The 20,098-nt window shown below is 36.6% G+C and overlaps 1 protein-coding gene across 1 annotated transcript in view; it reads right to left on the bottom strand.

Annotated features, from left to right (window-relative positions):
• Positions 1–20,098, bottom strand: part of LOC122815075 — a 3,014,144-nt gene that overhangs the window by 382,179 nt on the left and 2,611,867 nt on the right. The window contains exon 105 of the mRNA XM_044087319.1: positions 8,272–8,466. Coding sequence (XP_043943254.1) covers positions 8,272–8,466 — 195 coding nt within the window. The remainder of the gene's footprint in view (positions 1–8,271; positions 8,467–20,098) is intronic.

Raw genomic sequence — 20,098 nt, 5'->3', positions numbered from 1 at the left:
CAGTTCGTTCATTATTGTCTAACACAGGTCTAGGTCCATAATATGGTGCTGCTCTATTCTGCCTCAGCTCATGCATATCACTCAATTGTTTTCCAATTTCTCTGTCACTATAACCTCTATACCTGAGTCTATCTTCCAAATCATGCATACCTACTTCAAAGCCTATCTCAGTAGCATTGAGTCTAGAGACACGCATGCCTTGTCCTCTGATTATATTATAGAATATATGACCAGGATGCATGCTGTCTCTCAATAGTATGGTGTTACGATGGCATGGCTTCCGATACACCCCTGTATTTAACAATCCATTGTCCATTTTCTCAATGAATAAATCTAAAAATTCTAACCTATGAGTAGAATGATACATTGTGAACACTAGATAATTAGTTAAACCATTGATCATTCCATGAAATTCATGTAGCGAGTCAACATCTCCTCTCCATAGCATAAAAACATCATCTACGAAACGTTTGTAGAATATAGTAGATCGTATAAATTCATTAGTTCTAAATAGTATTTCATTCTCCCAATGTGCCAAGAACATATTGGCATAACTGTTTGCGCATGGCGTACCCATGGCAACTCCCTCCTGTTGTTTGTATATTCTCTCATCAAACATAAAAACATTGTTCTCAAGTACAATGTTTAACAAGTGTGTCAATAGTTCTATGTGACTTGGTGTAAACGTGCTATTATCCATTAGGTATTGCCTAATATATCTGATGCCCAAGTCATTGGGTAGTACTGTGAATAGTGATTGAATGTCAAACGTAACCAGTATCAGCTCATCACTATTTATCTCACTTCGCATGCAGTCATAAAGTTCAAGTAAAAACTGCTTGGAGTCTCTGAGTATAGTCGGATTCGTGTTCAACACAGGGCGTAGATGTTTCTCTATATACACAGATATATGTTCAGTGACCCAACCCTGGCCTGATACCACTGGCCTCATTGGTGGGTCACTGAAATTTTTATGTATCTTTGGAAAACCTTGTATCACAGGAATGAGTGGATTTGGAATCGTGAGATATTCAAATAACTCTTTGTCAATGATCGTGCCATTCAACATATCCTGTAACTCATTCCCTATCTCCAATACAATGCTTCTCACTACAGAGAGATCAATCCCTAGGTAAAATTTATCATTCAGTAACTTCATCATTGCTGAGTGATAGGATGTGGTGTCCATCACCACTACTTGACCTCCCTTATCTGCTGGTCTAACAGTGATCGTCTTGTTCAATTGCAGATCACGTAGACTTGCCCTCTCTCTCCTACTGAGATTATCCTTATGTCTGAAACTGGGCTTCCCATAGAAATATCTATGTAACTCATCTTCGGTCAATTTCATATAGGCCTCGACCAATGGGTGATTCACCGGTACATAACTACTTAGTCTTTTAAATGTCAGTGGTACCTCATTGTCATTCACAGTATCTATAACATTATTCTGAAATAATAGCTTGAGCATCAGATTCCGACAAAATAACTTAGTGTCTAATACTGTATCCACTAAATTACTACAACCACTGGGAATAAAGTTTAACCCTTTCTCTAATAAACTTACTTCAGATTGTGTTAGTTCATGTTTGGATATATTACAAACTAACGAATCAACTCTATATGTATCGTCATTCATTACATTCGTCCCATTTATTGTCCTATTTTGTTCCTCCACATTTTCTTTATCGTATGTTGTGGATGAAACTCCTCTGAGGCCTTCCTTTTTTGCCTCCCTCTGCTTAGGGATCTCCCCCTTCTCAAACCCTTGTCCTTCCTCACAGGTAATGGAAAAGGGATCCCACCATGCGTTGATTCCATTACATTCATATTTTTACTATTCACTTTCGGCCTAACGACCCTATCATCTTGTAACACTGGTTTATTCATAATCTCCACCTGAGGATATAGGTTCATTCGTGCTGGGCTATCTAGTGTGATGTCTTTCGTTTTCGTTCCTATATTACTATTGACTGTGTCTCCATCTACATGTATGATACTGATGACATCATCTGTATCTATCGAATCACTCAATATTCTGTCCGGTAATACCCAATGATTCATTCAACCCAATACTATTGTTCTTACTTGTATTTTTGCTCGGGTCCCGTGTGTTCTCATGTATTGTGGAAACACCCACCACATCAGATTCAGATTGCATGCTACGTTCAATTACATTACTTCTATCACTAACATTGGCAGTTTTGATATTATTTACACCATGACTCAACACATTGCTTCTCTGTACAAAATCATTTATATCCCTTTCACCAAACCTGGGCCATACAAAGACGTGACCCAATGAAAAGTCCTTGTGGCAAATGATTAACTTGGAAGTTAGCAGGCAGTACATGCAGCTGCTAGTGGATTATTTTTAGCCAGAAGAGGATGAACTAACCAGAAGCATCAAACAGCAAAGGTTGGACATTTTTTCTGTATATCCTGATGCTTTAGTTATGCCGCTGTTTGAGAGCTTGCTGGACGGCGTCTCGGCGCTCGAACGCAAGCTTCTCCAACAGAAGCAGAACAAAATAAGACGTGACCACAAGGACTGTTCATTGGGTCATGTCTTTGTATGGCCCAGGTTTGGTGAAAGGGATATAAATGATTTTGTACAGAGAAGCAATGCGTTGAGTCATGGTGTAAATAATATCAAAACTGCCAATGTTAGTGATAGAAGTAATGTAATTGAACGTAGCATGCAATCTGAATCTGATGTGGTGGGTGTTTCCACAATACATGAGAACACACGGGACCCGAGCAAAAATACAAGTAAGAACAATAGTATTGGGTTGAATGAATCATTGGGTATTACTTCGGACAGAATATTGAGTGATTCGATAGATACAGATGATGTCATCAGTATCATACATGTAGATGGAGACACAGTCAATAGTAATATAGGAACGAAAACGAAAGACATCACACTAGATAGCCCAGCACGAATGAACCTATATCCTCAGGTGGAGATTATGAATAAACCAGTGTTACAAGATGATAGGGTCGTTAGGCCGAAAGTGAATAGTAAAAATATGAATGTAATGGAATCAACGCATGGTGGGATCCCTTTTCCATTACCTGTGAGGAAGGACAAGGGTTTGAGAAGAGGGAGATCCCTAAGCAGAGGGAGGCAAAAAAGGAAGGCCTCAGAGGAGTTTCATCCACAACATACGATAAAGAAAATGTGGAGGAACAAAATAGGACAATAAATGGGACGAATGTAATGAATGACGATACATATAGAGTTGATTCGTTAGTTTGTAATATATCCAAACATGAACTAACACAATCTGAAGTAAGTTTATTAGAGAAAGGGTTAAACTTTATTCCCAGTGGTTGTAGTAATTTAGTGGATACAGTATTAGACACTAAGTTATTTTGTCGGAATCTGATGCTCAAGCTATTATTTCAGAATAATGTTATAGATACTGTGAATGACAATGAGGTACCACTGACATTTAAAAGACTAAGTAGTTATGTACCGTGAATCACCCATTGGTCGAGGCCTATATGAAATTGACCGAAGATGAGTTACATAGATATTTCTATGGGAAGCCCAGTTTCAGACATAAGGATAATCTCAGTAGGAGAGAGGGCAAGTCACGTGATCTGCAATTGAACAAGACGATCACTGTTAGACCAGCAGATAAGGGAGGTCAAGTAGTGGTGATGGACACCACATCCTATCACTCAGCAATGATGAAGTTACTGAATGATAAATTTTACCTAGGGATTGATCTCTCTGTAGTGAGAAGCATTGTATTGGAGATAGGGAATGAGTTACAGGATATGTTGAATGGCACGATCATTGACAAAGAGTTATTTGAATATCTCACGATTCCAAATCCACTCATTCCTGTGATACAAGGTTTTCCAAAGATACATAAAAATTTCAGTGACCCACCAATGAGGCCAGTGGTATCAGGCCAGGGTTGGGTCACTGAACACATATCTGTGTATATAGAGAAACATCTACGTCCTGTGTTAAATATGAATCCGACTATACTCAGAGACTCCAAGCAGTTTTTACTTGAACTTTATGACTGCATGCGAAGTGAGATAAATAGTGATGAGCTGATACTGGTTACGTTTGACATTCAATCACTATTCACAGTACTACCCAATGACTTGGGCATCAGATATATTAGGCAATACCTAATGGATAACAGCACGTTTACACCAAGTCACATAGAACTATTGACACACTTGTTAAACATTGTACTTGAGAACAATGTTTTTATGTTTGATGAGAAAATATACAAACAACAGGAGGGAGTTGCCATGGGTACGCCATGCGCAAACAGTTATGCCAATATGTTCTTGGCACATTGGGAGAATGAAATACTATTTAGAACTAATGAATTTATACGATCTACTATATTCTACAAACGTTTCGTAGATGATGTTTTTATGCTATGGAGAGGAGATGTTGACTCGCTACATGAATTTCATGGAATGATCAATGGTTTAACTAATTATCTAGTGTTCACAATGTATCATTCTACTCATAGGTTAGAATTTTTAGATTTATTCATTGAGAAAATGGACAATGGATTGTTAAATACAGGGGTGTATCGGAAGCCATGCCATCGTAACACCATACTATTGAGAGACAGCATGCATCCTGGTCATATATTCTATAATATAATCAGAGGACAAGGCATGCGTGTCTCTAGACTCAATGCTACTGAGATAGGCTTTGAAGTAGATATGCATGATTTGGAAGATAGACTCAGGTATAGAGGTTATAGTGACAGAGAAATTGGCAAACAATTGAGTGATATGCATGAGCTGAGGCAGAATAGAGCAGCACCATATTATGGACCTAGACCTGTGTTAGACAATAATGAACGAACTGCCAACAATGCTATTAGGATTTCACTACCATACACCAGTGACAATAGAAATCTTAAGGACATATTTAATAAGCATTGGTCTATATTATGTACAGACGATGGGATCAGACAGGTGGTAGGGAATGAACCAAGTTTCTTATACAGGAACAAATTAAATTTGAGAAGACTTTTATGCTATTCCAAGAAGGATGTGAAAGGACTTGCGTCCTGTTGTACGAAGGCTTGTAGGCATTGTAACCAGTGTGTATATATTGATAGTAGTACACTATTCACACATCCTGATTCCCGCATACAGTTTAAAACCCAAGTGGATGCAACATGTAACAGCATGAACATTGTATATCTGGCAGTATGCCAGATATGCAATGCGTTCTATGTGGGGAAGACAAATCGACAGTTGAAGGATAGGATACGTGAACATGTATACCATATGAGAAAAGGCAATACAAGGAATGCACTGGCCAAACACGTAGTAGAGTTAGGGAATACACATACTTTCCTTTTCAGGGTTTTAGAAATGATTAAACCTTGTATTAGAGGTGGTGACATAAGGAACCACACAGAAGATAGGGAGAGTAAGTGGATTACGAGACTGAGGGCTGACAGGGGGTCTGGTTTAAATGAGAGAGCTTCAATAAAACCAGCTCTGAAGAAGAGAAGGAATATAAACATTAAGCACAAATAATGTAGTGTAATATGTTTAAGCACTCTATATAGGAACTACAACATTGCTGCTTAGATGCTGACACTTTGATTAATTGTTTTGTTATGTTTCAACTGTTATATACGTTGGCATACATACAGAAATGATTGATATTTTAGAAGTTTTAAATATTTTTTATGATTATTTAATCACTTTGTATAAACTCTATAACTACAAAGTTTTTATGATTATTTAATCAGTTTGTATAAACTATATGAGTTTATTATAGTAGTATGTTTTAACAAATGCTTGAGTTTTAATGGTTTTATTATGTCATATAAGTTTAATTATTAATTGACAGTCGATTGATTGTTGTTGTATTTGTATATATATGGGCATTATGGGTAGCAGCATTTTTGATCTGAAGAAACTCATTTGTGAGTGAAAGCGCTCATCAGCTGCAGCATCATATGGATTGTCGTCATTAGATGTGTGGATTAAAGTCTTTATTTCAGTAAGGAATCCTGGTTTATTGATCTGCTGTGCTCCCTCACTTACCATCAACGTTTGGTTTATATTATTTCACATATTTTAAGTGTTTGGGAGCATTTCATCTAACCAAGGCTCATCTTGTTATCATTGCCATTTTTTTACTGTATTTTATGACTATCTTCTTCTTCTTTCGGCTTTTTTTATGACTATACTTATTGGTATTTGTTTTTGTTTATTTATCTTTATATTAGTATTGTCTCTTTAAATAATGCTATATCATGATTGGTTTATTTGAATTTAAAGTGATTTAAAAGGAAGTGATGTTTGTAATGGTGTAAGGTCTGATGAAGCAAATTTTATTTGTGAAAGTGCTTACCTTTTACCTGTAATAAAGTGCTGTGGATTTTATCTTCGCCCTGCTGTGTACTGCCATGGACTTTTTTGTTGTTTGAATTTTACTCATTCATTTGGCAGTTACTCCTTGGTGGGGTCTGTTCTTTGCTTCTATTTTATAAGAATGCTAATGGGACAGGCCAGAGTCAGCAATGATTTTGAGGTACTTTGCGGGCATATTGTCGGCTGCATTAGGGCTTGGCTTTAATTTCATGAGGAGTTTTTTTGATGGATGTAGTAGGGATGGTACAGAGTTTGAATTCTGCCTGGGAAATAGGTTGTTCTGGGTTAATGTGGTTGGGTGGGGGGATGTGTGCATGGAGTGGAATGGTTTAATGTATTTGTGTTATAGAGATGGGGATGAAGGAGGTAGGTGTTGGCTGGGAATTTGTTTTTTTGGGAGAAGTAAACTAAACATGGCAGTAATATTGGCAACAGAGTCTATAAAATAGTAGTTAAACATGTTTGCTATTTGGTCTGGAGTTTTGACAGGGTGTGGGTATGGATTAGATTTTGTACCAGGGTTTGGGATATTATTGATGGATGACAAGAAACATTTTATGTTACTTTTATTATGATTTTGATTATTTTGTAGGGTCCAGTAGTATTCTTTTTTGTCTTTAGATATGCGTTTTTTTGTTAGATTACAAAGCTGTTTGTACTTTGATAAGTCAGAGTTATTCTTATTTTTCAGTCATCCCTTCCATGCTTTGTCCCTGGTTGTCATAATTTCTTTAGTGGATTTGGTTAGCTGGGGGCATGATTGGTCCTTGCTCTTTTGGTTGTAGTAGGCCCCTTGTCCTTTTGGTTGTGGTAGGCCAACGCTATCTAATATTTTCAGAAAGGTATTGTTCAAGTAGAGCAGGGCATCATCTAGAGAAAGGGTTTTGAGGTTATTCCAGTTAATATTTTTTAAGATGCTGTTAAATGTGTGGGGGTTGAAATTAGATAGGTTTCTGACTAGTCTGATAAAGTGCCCCCTAGCTGGGGTACTTTACACACACACACACACACACACACACACACACACACACACACACACACACACACGCAGACACACACACACACATGCACAGACACACACACACACACACACACACACACACACACACACACACACACACACATGCACAGACACACACACACACACACACACACACACACACACACACACACACACACACACACACACACACATGCACAGACACACACACACACACACACACACACACACACACACACACACACACACACACACACACACACACACACACACACACACACACACACACACAACGGATCTGTACTCTTTTTCCTCTTGCTTGCATATCTCCTATTATGAATCTATACTGCTGATGTGTATAACCCCGTGTTAATACGGTCATCTTTCACTTAAATCTCCCATGGTTTAGGATATTGTCATTGCCCTAATGCTGAAGTTTCTGTGGCTTACATATGTTCTACTGTGGTTTTTTTTTTGTCTGTAAGGTCTTAATGCTGTCTGTGTTTTTTCCTTTGAAGCCTTAATGCTGCGGCTTTTCTTATTTAAAAAGGTTATTTTTTTTTAATGTATAGAGAAGCTAGGCCACCCCAGTAAACATGGGCACTAGGCAGCTGCCTGGTTGGCTATTGCTGGATCTGACTCTGTACACACACTTGCTGATCCAGTCAAAGATTTAGTAGGTGAATGCTGCTTCTCTTGATTTTTCATCTGAAATTAGGTGCCGTGTCACTACATGTGTTGTACTACTGACAATCAATATTACAATTCACTGATCCTGTATTAAACAGCCTCTTCAGCAGGTAATCATTTCTTGGCCTGCTTGCATATCTATCTCTCTATCTATGTCCACAATCTAGCCCAGAAAGTACTTGTTTATAACTTACTTGAATTATTAAGAGCAGTGTTGACTGTTCTGTTGTCTGTGATATTCTGCAATTCATCTGGTATTTTTTCTGCTTCCTTATCACTTCTCACATTTAAATCTTTAATAGAAGATATTATTTCATCATTTCCAGCTTCAGAATAAGACTTATTCACTGCTGCATCCACAGATTTGTCCAGAAAATGTGATTTTTGTCCTGCACAAAATAAAGCACAGGGTTATTTTCTATTACATGCACTGCTACACAAGGAATGCATGACTCATTAACCAACAAAAACATGAACATCCTTTATGTATACTTTTTTACAAGAGTTAACATTTTATGCAAACGGAAAAAAGACAGGGAGTGATTATATGAGTCAACTTAAGAACTTTATTTTTCCATTTTTTTTCTTTTAAAACTCTTTTATTATGAGCAATAAAGATAACACTGCAGTAAATACGAAACATATTAAACACTTTTTCAATAGTCTTTACAGAATAACAGCATGAAGAACAATGCACACTATTTGCATTGATTTGTAAATTTGGTAAATAATTTTAGCAATTAGTTCCTACTGAGGACAGGAGGCATGGAGGACACCAATGATGAAAATTCTTTTTGTTAGATGGTACAATGGAAAATATTCTCTTAAGAAAGTGCTATCTTAAATATGCACACTGAGGGAAGGAAACATGATATTGAAAAAGAAAGAGAAGATTTTAAGAAAGGGAAGGTAAAAGACCAAGACTGATGAAAGTGACTTCTCTAGCTCATGAAAGATATAACTGATCATTTTTACTAGGTCTATTTTGTATTGTCATTCCCCACCTAACAGTAAACAGTTGCCCAATATTACTATCCAACTGCTCCTAATACTACTGAAGATTTAAAAGAAGCCTATAATCCTACAAATTTGCCCACCAGTGTACCTCAGTTTCTTGATGTACTAGATCCAAAGTTGCACCATCTTGCAGGCTCAATAATACCTGGATTTCACTGTTTTTCAGGTTAACACAATTTTATTAATATACCTTGAGATGATTTGTGTGGGAGCAGAGCCCCTGCTTTAGTGAGAGAAATCAGGGTTCTATGCTCCCCTGCACCAAAAGTCATTTAAAATATTTAATGATACCAAATTGCCATAATTATGAATCAAGTAGGACAGCGTATCTGGAGAAACGGTCAAAAGAATTTTGATTGATAGATTCACAGATCCTATTCTAGGGCCACTCAGTGTCATTATCATTCTCACTTTGCCAGTACCCTCCTTCAGGCAGTACCACCCTTCTCCAGGACGGCCATACTGGTCAATCCTGAACTCATTTTTGGATACCCATTCAGTCATCTAGTTTATGATTAACATGCTCTGCAAGATGTTTGAGAGGCACTAGCTTATAAAAGTATCCCTTCATCATGTTTTATTTATCTGTTGCTGAAATTTTAGGTCCCTGGTTCTAGTATTGGTGAAGATTGGACTTATGAAGAAACAGGTGGTTCTAAGATAATTGGGTCTCTAATGGTGTTGATAAAGGGATATGACTTCCAGCCTCTCTTGGTAGCTCTGGGGTGTTAGGCCTGTGATCTATTTGGGTAGGAGTTTTTGTGGTCTTTCTAATTGGTTAACATGCTTAATGAGATACATCCCAAAGGGATATTTGTACTCAGTAATGGGTCTGATGAATGCTGAGTATAAGAGAGTAATTATTTATTTATTTATTTATTTATTTATTACCTCTTTAGACCTTAATGTCTTTGTTAATTAGCTGTGCTAAATAAAATGATTTCATAACAATCATTGTTACATGATATTAAAAAGAGAGAGAGAGCTATCAACCCACGTACCCAGGTCCCTAACTAGATTTTCATTTTATACTGGGACGTTGTTTAGACAGTATGGCAAAAAGAGGGGTTGTCTACAAAAAGCAGTGTTGCTACACTTTTTAGCATTTAGTTTAAGCCCATTTTAGGGCATCAAGAGTTTATTAATTAATTTATTTTTTATGTATTTTTTTATTTATGTATTTATCCATCATTTGTCGACTAAGGTAGTCCTTCTAGACTAGTGGCCTCTTTTAAGGGGAGACTGAGTGTGGCATTTATACTACTAGAGAAAATTTGCCCAGGCATCAGGGAATTTCTCCTTCACTTTGGAGCTGCTAGATAGTGTTGCTTACCACAGCAAGGAAAAGGCCTAAGGGAATCAGCAGCATGAAGGAGGAAAAAAAAAGCTATGCAGAGTTTGGAGGTGGAAAATAAGAATTGGGAAAAAATAATTGTTTGATACAAAGCTTCAGAATGTAAGCAAAGATTCCTGTGTGCTGGATATTACAAATGAGCAGTATTTAGCTGTCTCAATGGAGAAGGAAGTAAGTGAGTCTGTTGAAGTGGTACAAATAACAGTACTGACATCAGGAGGGCCTGCAGGTGATGTTCTGTTAAAATAATCAAGCAGGATGATACAGGTGACATGTCTGCTGTTTCATGGGGTTAAAGGTCAGATAAGTTCGGAAGTGTTAGGGATGGTAATGTGGAGAAGGAGCCATGTGATGTAGCAGCAGAGAATGCTGCAGTTAAAACTTAAGCAGCAGTGACAGAAAGTAAAAGGAGAAAGCAGCGACAAACTGAGAAGGAGTCTGATTTTGCTGCAGCACAGAATTTGTTGCAGCACAGAATGCAGTAGTTAAAAGTTATGTAGCAAAGACAGCAGGCAAAAAACAAGAACAGCAACAAACTGTAAGTAAAACTGTTTTTAAAAAGAAAAGCAGGTCAACTGTGAGAATAAGAACAAAAACATGACACTGTAATACACAAATATTATTTATGGGACAATTTGGTAATTTCTGGGATTTAATGCTTAAGACGAATTTGGTCTTTTATACATGTAGAGACAGATACTTTTTGTGACTTAATGTGTAAAACTGAGAGACTTATGATAAATCTTTTGGAATTGCATAACAAAAATAAGGACATTTATCCATGGGACAACTATTTGTTTTCTTACAGTAAATTAAATGTTAAAAAAAATGTTACTTTTCAGTTTAGAACTGATGAACTGGAAGAAGAAGATGTCAAAAATGCTTGTTGGCAACACTGTGAAATTTAGAGATGAGAGAAACTTGTGGGATGGAGGGTGGAAGCTATTTTGAAATGCTATAAAAAAAACAAAAAAAAAAAACCATGCCAAACGTTTGACGTGTTATTTTTGTGACTGGTCATAGAAGTACATTAAGATAATCGCCAGTATAAATTATGCTTTTTTTGTGGAGACTATTCTCATTTAATTAATGACTGTGGCAAGATGCAATGTAACCAGCAAGGGAAGAAATGACATAGAACAAGGAGGTGTGTGGCTTAATGCAGGTTACGTACAAAAGGGACACTTTTGGAGGGACTGATGAGAAAAAACAGAAAATTATGAAAGAGAAGGGGGAAACTGAAGGAAATCATGTATGAAGAAAGACAACGAGAGGCTGAGGAACAGAGTAAACTTGGTGAAGAAGAAACTGTAGAAGAATAAAAAGTATGGAGGGGGGGAAAGGAGAATAGAGTCTGCATGCAGCAAGAGAGGTCAGGAGAAGAGAATGATACTAATATTTTTCTGTAGTTCTAGCCAGAGAAAAATCTGATTCTGAGGATCAAGGATTATTTGTACTTAAACCCAGAAACAATATTTAATAAGGAATGAGTAAAAATTAAGAAAAAGAAAATGTACACATATTTCCACTAAATTTGAAAAGAAGAAAAAGCAACAATTTTAGAGTACTTTCAGTAAATGTGAACAGCATTATTAATGCTATAAGAAGTATAGGCTATGTGGTATGTATGTTACTATGTTACAGAATGTAAGATGGCTGACAACTGAAGAAAGTGTCAAAACAGAAATGTTATGTGTTGGAAGTATAATATAGAATTTAGGAAGTAAAAGTTGTTCTGGAGTGGCTATATTGTGTTAAAAAAAACAGTGAAAATACTGGATGCAATGTTGGTAAGGATAAAAAGGTTAAATGTTGTGGTTGTGAGAACATGTTTATAGAATTATAACGTATGCATATATAACTATTACGGAAAGATAATCTGTTTTATCAAGTATTAGAGTACGTGGTGGTTAACATGAAAATTATAATTACAGAGGACTTTGTGATTTATGGGGAAGGCATAAAAAGAAAAGAAAGAAGTAAAAAAATACAGGAAGGGATAAAATATGGTAAGTTAGCTGTGTGAAACAAAAGTTGATGGAGTTATAGAATGACGGCACTTGGATCTGAAATTTTTGTCTTGTATTATAGGAAAGCCTGGGAATACCAGATGGTGATGCAGTTATGAAAGGTTTTACCGACCATTCAGTAATATGCATGGATATTACAGAAGAAAGGGAGTATACAAAAATAGGATATGGAATAAAAATTAAAAATGAGAAATTATGGTGCAGAACTGGAGAATGTGAAATATTGCGATTATGGAAAAAATCATATAACCATTAAGAATGTCTAAAAAAACTGTTCTGGTGGTGGACTGAATTTACAGAGGTATAACAAGTGATTTTAATTGACAAGATGATGTATGAAAGGAAGAGAAAGTGAGATACAGGAACATTTATAGAAATGTATTAGACGATTTAGAGAATAATACAAAAGAGTATTATGATATGAAAAGGAACTATATAAACTAAATCAAGAAAAAAAAAGCATTACTGTTAAGGCAGAGATATCACTTACAATGGAGAATGGAAGTCTACATATTTAGGTAAAATAGTAAAGGAGGATATTAGTATAATGAGAAAAATGAGAAATGTAACTCAAGGGGTAAAAAACCCAAGAGCAAGTTATGTTATGCATATTGTAGTGCAGCGTGTGAAAAATATGAGTAAGAGTATAAGGATGGAAAATAAGAGAGAATGGAAATAAAGACATTTCTAGAATGAGTTAAGGAAGAATTTGAAAAATAAATTACTGATAGGGAACTGGATGTAGTACTTAAGAAATGTAAAGTAAATGTTGATTCATGTATCAGACCAAGAATGTATAGGGTGTGGAATGTGCAAGAAATTAATGGACTGGCAATGAGGGTATTTTGTAAATGGACCAAATGAATGGCTGAAGGAAGGTTTAGGTTTAGTTTATAAAAAGTTATGCAGTAGGATTTTAAAATGTATATGTAAGAAAGCTGAGAAGAATGAAAAAAAAATATTGAGAGCCATCATGCTGAATGACATGGATTATAATTATTTATGGGTATAATAAGGAGGTTAATGGGAGGAAGGATGAGGGATATTACAGAAGAAAGTGCATATCATGTAATTCAGAAGGGATAGCAAGAATGTTATTGGTTTTGAGAGAAATTGTGGCTATGTTATAGGTAAAAGATAGGGTGTAAACCCTATGCTTGGTGATATTAGAAATACATTTAATACTATAGGACATGATGCTTTTTGTGATGTTATCTAGAGGTATAAAATAAGTAATATGTTGTGTTAAATAAAGGACTCCTTCTCCTTTTTTTTTTTGAAAAAGCAGTTTTCAGAACTATGTGTTTTATCTTGGCTGCAAAAAATCTTACACCCTCTGACCTTGGAGATGGAGGACTTTTCTTTAAGGAAGTGTTAGAGAGTGACATGTGTGTTCTCTCTACACCAAAAGAAAGGGCTTTGGGCAAGTTTAGAGTATTTGGCAACCTGGTGTTTAAAAATTGAACTATGTTACCATCTTCTTCTCTTTCTGGAATACCATAAGTCCTAATGTTGTTTCTTCTTGATCTACTTTAAAGGTCCTCTATTTTTTGCAGGTATAAATTATTTTTTAAGAACAAATTCCATATGATTTTTACTTTCAGTCATTCTTCCATCCAAATCATTCAAAGCTTCTTCTGTACCTGAGATCTGCACAGACTGATGCTTAAGGACCTCATGAAGCACTTCTACTTGCTTTTTGCATTCAACTTTTATGTTGTCTGTTTTATTATCCAGTTTATCCATCTTCAGTGAAAGTTCATGTATACTGCTGAGAATAGATTGTGTGTTTTTTTTTTCATTGTAGTACCCTGTATGTTAGATTTAGACTCACTCAGTCTGAATAAGATAAAATCCTTAGTGTTTCTCTGACAGGAAAAGATGGTGCAAAATACTCAAAATTTGATTTTTCTCAAAGAAACTTCTTTAACATTATTCAATTATACATCCACCTTATTTTAAGAAGAGTTCATTGATTTTTGATAAAATAAATTCCTATCAAAGTTATTGAAAAGAAGCAGAGCAAAATATCAGTGCTGTTAACTGCTCACCATCTTGACCATGCCCCCGTTCTCTGACCTCTACTCTTTTTGATAGATCCTGTAGGATCTTTTACATCCACCTGAGCTACCACCAACTCAAGCATATGGGACATCAGTTTAATGTTTCATCTGAAGGATAAGTTTCATAGGGTCAGTTCATTCAGGAGTGAAGTTGGAACTGAATTTTTTTCATGTCAATTGGCAATGTCATTTGGGCCAGAATAAGAGGCCCCGTTATGAATAGGGAATACAGGGTATTATTTTTTTAGATTTTTTTTAACATAGCTAAAGAAGGATTTACAATTATCGTTCACTTTAGAGGCTAGCTTATTAAGTTCCAGGGCTCCTTTATTGAATCTGATGGTGATCTTCACTCTTTTTGTAATGCTTTTGATGTTATTATTGAGAAGATGGGTTTTATATTTACTAAGTAATTTAAAGACTGCCTTTCTTTTGTTGTATAGTTCATTTAAAGCTGTGGAACACTAGGGTGATTTGTTTTTGAATTTCGCAGGATACTTGCTTTTGGTAGGGACTGATAAGTCTATGCATTTTTCTAAATGGGTGTATACTTCCTTAATAAATCTTTCTGATGTTTATTGTCTGGGGAGGTGCAGTCATGGGTGAATTTTGATATTTCATCACATAGTAGTTTGAAGTTGACGTTTGTAGTTCTTAAATTCAGTGCAGTTTGATGCAGATGCTTTTGGGAGTTTAAAAGAGAAGGTCACAAGTTTATGGTCAGACTTCTCTGGGGAAGGAGATACCAGAACAGTAGCACAAGAGGTGGCCATGCTTGTAAGACTGTGGTCATGAATACTGTGCCTTCTATAGTAGGTTTATTTAACAGCTGCTCAAGTGAAGTATTAGTAACTACACAGACACAGATGTTTTGCAAATACAGGAGTGCCTTAGAATGAGGCAATTTTTTGCTTAGACTTCTGGCATTAAGAAGAGCCACCTAATGCAATCTGATTTCATTTGTAAATCAAAGATAATATCTTCTATCTGCTGATCTACTTTCAAAACATCAAATTCATTTCCAGTAATTCTGCTGTCATTGGCAAATTTAATCTGTATTCCAAGGCTTTAAAGAACACTACCTTATAACAAATGAAAAAAAAATGGAAAACTTGATGAAGGATCCACTTATGACAGAATCATAGAAAGTGTAACTTTAGCTCACTCTACTTTGGAAATGAGACAAAAAGATAGTACTGAGAATAATCATTTACTGTAGCAACTCATGAAGAAACATTATAAACACAGACACAAAGTCAGATGAGCAAATGTTAAATTTAAAGGAACATAATATGGATTCCAAAGGAGGAGGAGGTAAGAAAAGTATATCTAGTTTTATCAGTGGAAATCTGCTTGACTTAAAGAATTAAAGAGTTATACATAATATGAGAATTAATTTGTCATTTTGGTGATATTTGGCCTTTCATAAAAAATATGAAATAAAATTGGTTAGGAAGTGAATTCTAGTATTATTGCTTACATTAATGGCAATTATTGTTAGCAAGCAACACTAATTGTCATGTTGAAATTTAGACATGTAATCATCATCAAATAATTCTACTTGTCAGTTGTGGAACTATGTGTCAATATACCTCATTCTATAAAGTTATATGAGTGATATTTCAAACAAATGAGCAGTCAGTTGGTTTTCAACCATTCATTTTCAGTTTTCTGTGATTTATCATACACATTCTCTCCCCATATCTATCTATCTATATATATCTATATATATATATATATATATATATATATATATATATATATATATATATATATAGGTTCCGCACTAATCCCCGACACACTTTTTCGCAAAGCACTCATGGCCGAACATACTTACACAAAAATGTTGTTCACCGAAGCAGCATTTTTGTGTAAGTATGCTGTTGTGGAGGCCATACTACAGTGCGGATAAGGGAACATTTCCTTTTCCCCACTGTTGCGCAGTCTTGGAGTGAGAATATTAAAGTAGGGGGTGTGTGGGGGTACAGGGGGGAGTAGTATAAATGCTTTTTTCTTTTCTTTTTTTTTTAATTTTTGTTACACATTTTAATGAAAGTACTTTTTCGGTAAAAGTGCTTTTGTTAAAATGTGTTCAGTGATGTTGGGTTCGGCTATTGCAGCTTCGTGCAATAGTCCTAGACCCCTATATATATATATATATATATATATATATATAATATCTATATATATATATATATATATATATATATATATATATATATATATACATACATATATATATATATATATATATATATATATATATATATATATATATATATATATATATATATATATACATCTACACACAAATATATAATATATATATATATATATATATATATATATATATGTATACATATAAATCTACACACAAATATATATAATATATAATATATATATATATATATATATATATATATATATATATATAGGGTCTCTATTAGATGAACAGATGCTTAAAATGTTGAATACGACATGCTCGACAGCTTTTAAGTGAAAGCTCATCTAAGTGAAATCCTATAATGTCAAAACAAAGAGTTTTGTTAAGTCAAAGTTGGCCAGCCATTACAAAGCAAACTGCTGATGGCTAAAATGTACTGTACACCATTAAAACCTACCCCCCCCCAAAAAAAGAAAAAAACAAATAAACAAACAAAATAAAGTGGGGGGCTTCGCACCCCACACCCCCTACTTAAATATACCAACTCCGAGATTGCACCACAGTGGAGGACTGTCATAACATTACACAGGGTAAATGATGAGACTGCACCACAGTGGTGGACTGTAAGAATGGCTAGACAAGGTGAACGTTCTGATGTCAGTTGTTGGTTACCTGACAGCTGGCCAACTATAACTTTTCAAAACTCCTTGTTTCGACAATCTAAGGATTCGCTTAGATGAACATTCACTTAAGACCTGTCGATCATGTCATACTTGAATTTTAAGTGTTCATTCAGCTAATAGGGAACATATCTATATATATATATATATATATATATATATATATATATATATATACATACATATATCATAGGACCATAGGAGATTACTAGGCTATCGACCCGGAGGTCATTTTGAGTCTAGCCTAATCAACCCAATGTAATACTGTAGAGGTACTAGTCAATACTCAAGATTGCATTTAATGATAACTGCCCATGTCCAGGAGGGTTGTGGGCACTATCCCTGGTAAGAATTTGTGCCCCATCATCTCATCCAGGTTCTTCTTGAACAGTTTCATAGAGGTGCTCTGTTTCACATGAATTGGTAGCCTTTTCCAAAGATGTGGCAGTCGCTGGGAGATAAATCTGTCCCTCCAGCATGTCCTATTTAAGTCACAGGCCATATTTAAGTCCCTGGAATGATTAGCGCTAGACCCATTTGTTTTATGGATATGCAGTAAGTTCATTAGGTTTGGGTCATGGGTTGCTCTGTCGGCCAGTAATAAGTCTCCCCTATGAAGTCTATATGATATGGAGTACAGTGACAGTGAATTTCGTTGGTCCACGTAAGGCACATGCTGAAGGCCCTTGATTTTCTTTGTTAGAAACCTCTGAGTTTTCTCTAGTTGCTGTAGGTGCTTAGTACAGTACATACCAAATGGGGTGTTACACTAAATTATGGGCCAGATAAGTGCTGATTATGGGAGGGTTATAACTCCTTTTGCTCTTCAGGTGATGTCTTTACTAATCAAGAGACATACATGGAAAGCTTTCCTTACAATGGTAGGCACGTGGTGGTCGAAGTTAAGGTCACAGTCAACCTATGATCCCAGGTCCCTTACAAATCTCTCATCCATACCAAATTTCTCAGTTTCTACCGGTTTTGAGATCTAAATAATGGGGTGCCATGAATCCCGAGTGGCATCCCTTAATTCCAAATTTCCTGGCTTTTTTTTTATTTTTATTTTCGACTTTCTTTGGGCTGACATCATCATGTGCAGAGGAATGCGCGATGATGTCAGCTCCGTGAGCAGCCTGCCAGCCTGTCGGAATTAGCTGAGGGCTTGAGGAATTTGTACTTTCTGGCCAGCAAGCAGTAAAAATAGCATGTGAGCCATGCATTTCTCAGCTGCTCCAGGTAAGGACAAATATAATAGAAACTCAACTGACCAGTTCTTTTCTTCCACGAGAAGCAATGGTTCTTCTTACTAGTAGCTTAGTGGTTCTTTTCTTCTGCTACTGATATTTGAATTACACAAGCTGAGCTTGTGTGAATGGTTATGTACTGAAACTGAGCAAATTACACACTGCATTTGGTTCTCTGTGTATGTGCTTAGTGGTTCTTTTCTCCCGTGGCCATTTACTGATATTTGAATTACAAAGCTGAGCTTGTGTGAATGGTTCTGTACTGAGTGAATTACACAAGCACTGGTGTGTGTGCGTGTGTGTGTGTGTGTGTGTGTGTGTGTGTGTGTGTGTGTGTGTGTGTGTGTGTGTGTGTGTGTGTGTGTGTGTTTGAAATGCCCTAGTTAAATATACCTGGTGGCTACAGTTACCCAGGCTCAAACCCTGTACCTTGGGTACAGGTAGCAAGAACCTGAGTTCCCATCCCACCACCACTTGTGAAAAAGTACAGTTGTGTACCCTTACCATAAATGCAGATGTCTGAGTGTATTTACTGTTGCAGTCATCACATTTGGGTTATCCCTGCCAGGGTAGCCCTCAGCCAGCCCCGATACTAGAGGCTTAGTATTTCTGCGTTGATTGCTGTCACTTCAGGACTGATGTCAGGTCGTCAGTAGTATAAAGTAAGGCAGCTGATGCCATTACATCAGTTTTTCTTGCCTAACCTGTCAGGAGCCTCCAAGTGGGAGCCAGGTTCTGGTGGAAGAACCCCACCAGTAGAAAGTAAATACCAATATGTCCCTTGTAAGGAAAGATAAGAAAGAAGAGGGGATGGAGGGAGGGAAACCAGGACTGGAACAATGAATACACTTGAACATCTACATTTATGGTAAGGGTACACAATTGTACTATGTTCTTCGTGTTTCACTGTTGCAGTCATCACATTTGGGTTGATTCCCAAAGCTGAGGAAAAGGGTGGAGGCAGTCAAGGAAACTAGGGGCTGGCTGGGATGCCCTGCAAGACTGCAGAGGCAAACCCTGCCCTGGATTTGGAGAAGGTAGGCAGATAGTAATGTTTGGTGAAGGTGTGAACAGATGTCCAGGTAGCAGCCTCCAGGATGTCCCTGAAAGCTGCAGAGGTGGAGGCTGCTCTGGTGGACTGAGTCCTGACCCCCTTGGGGGGAGGCTTTCCATGTTGCTTGTAGTAGATATGGATGCAGTGTGCTATCCATTTGGAGATGGTCTGTTTGAAGATCACTTTGCCCTCTGCCCCTGCAGCAAAGCTAACCAGCAATTGATCAGACTTTCTGAGGGATTTAGTCCTGTCTAGATAGAATCTGAGCTATCTGTGCACATCTACAGAGTGCAGGATCCTTTCTCCCTTGTTCTGTGGGTTAGGGAAAAAAGGTGGGCAAATGAATGGGTTGGTTGAGAGCCACACTGGACACCACCTTGAGCATGAAGAATGGGTTAGTCCTGAGGGATACCCT

Source organism: Protopterus annectens, chromosome 11.part0 (assembly GCF_019279795.1).
Source record: "Protopterus annectens isolate FY-2018-M chromosome 11.part0, PAN1.0, whole genome shotgun sequence".
NCBI lineage: Eukaryota > Metazoa > Chordata > Ceratodontiformes > Protopteridae > Protopterus > Protopterus annectens.
This window is presented reverse-complemented; position numbering and strand designations above follow the sequence as displayed.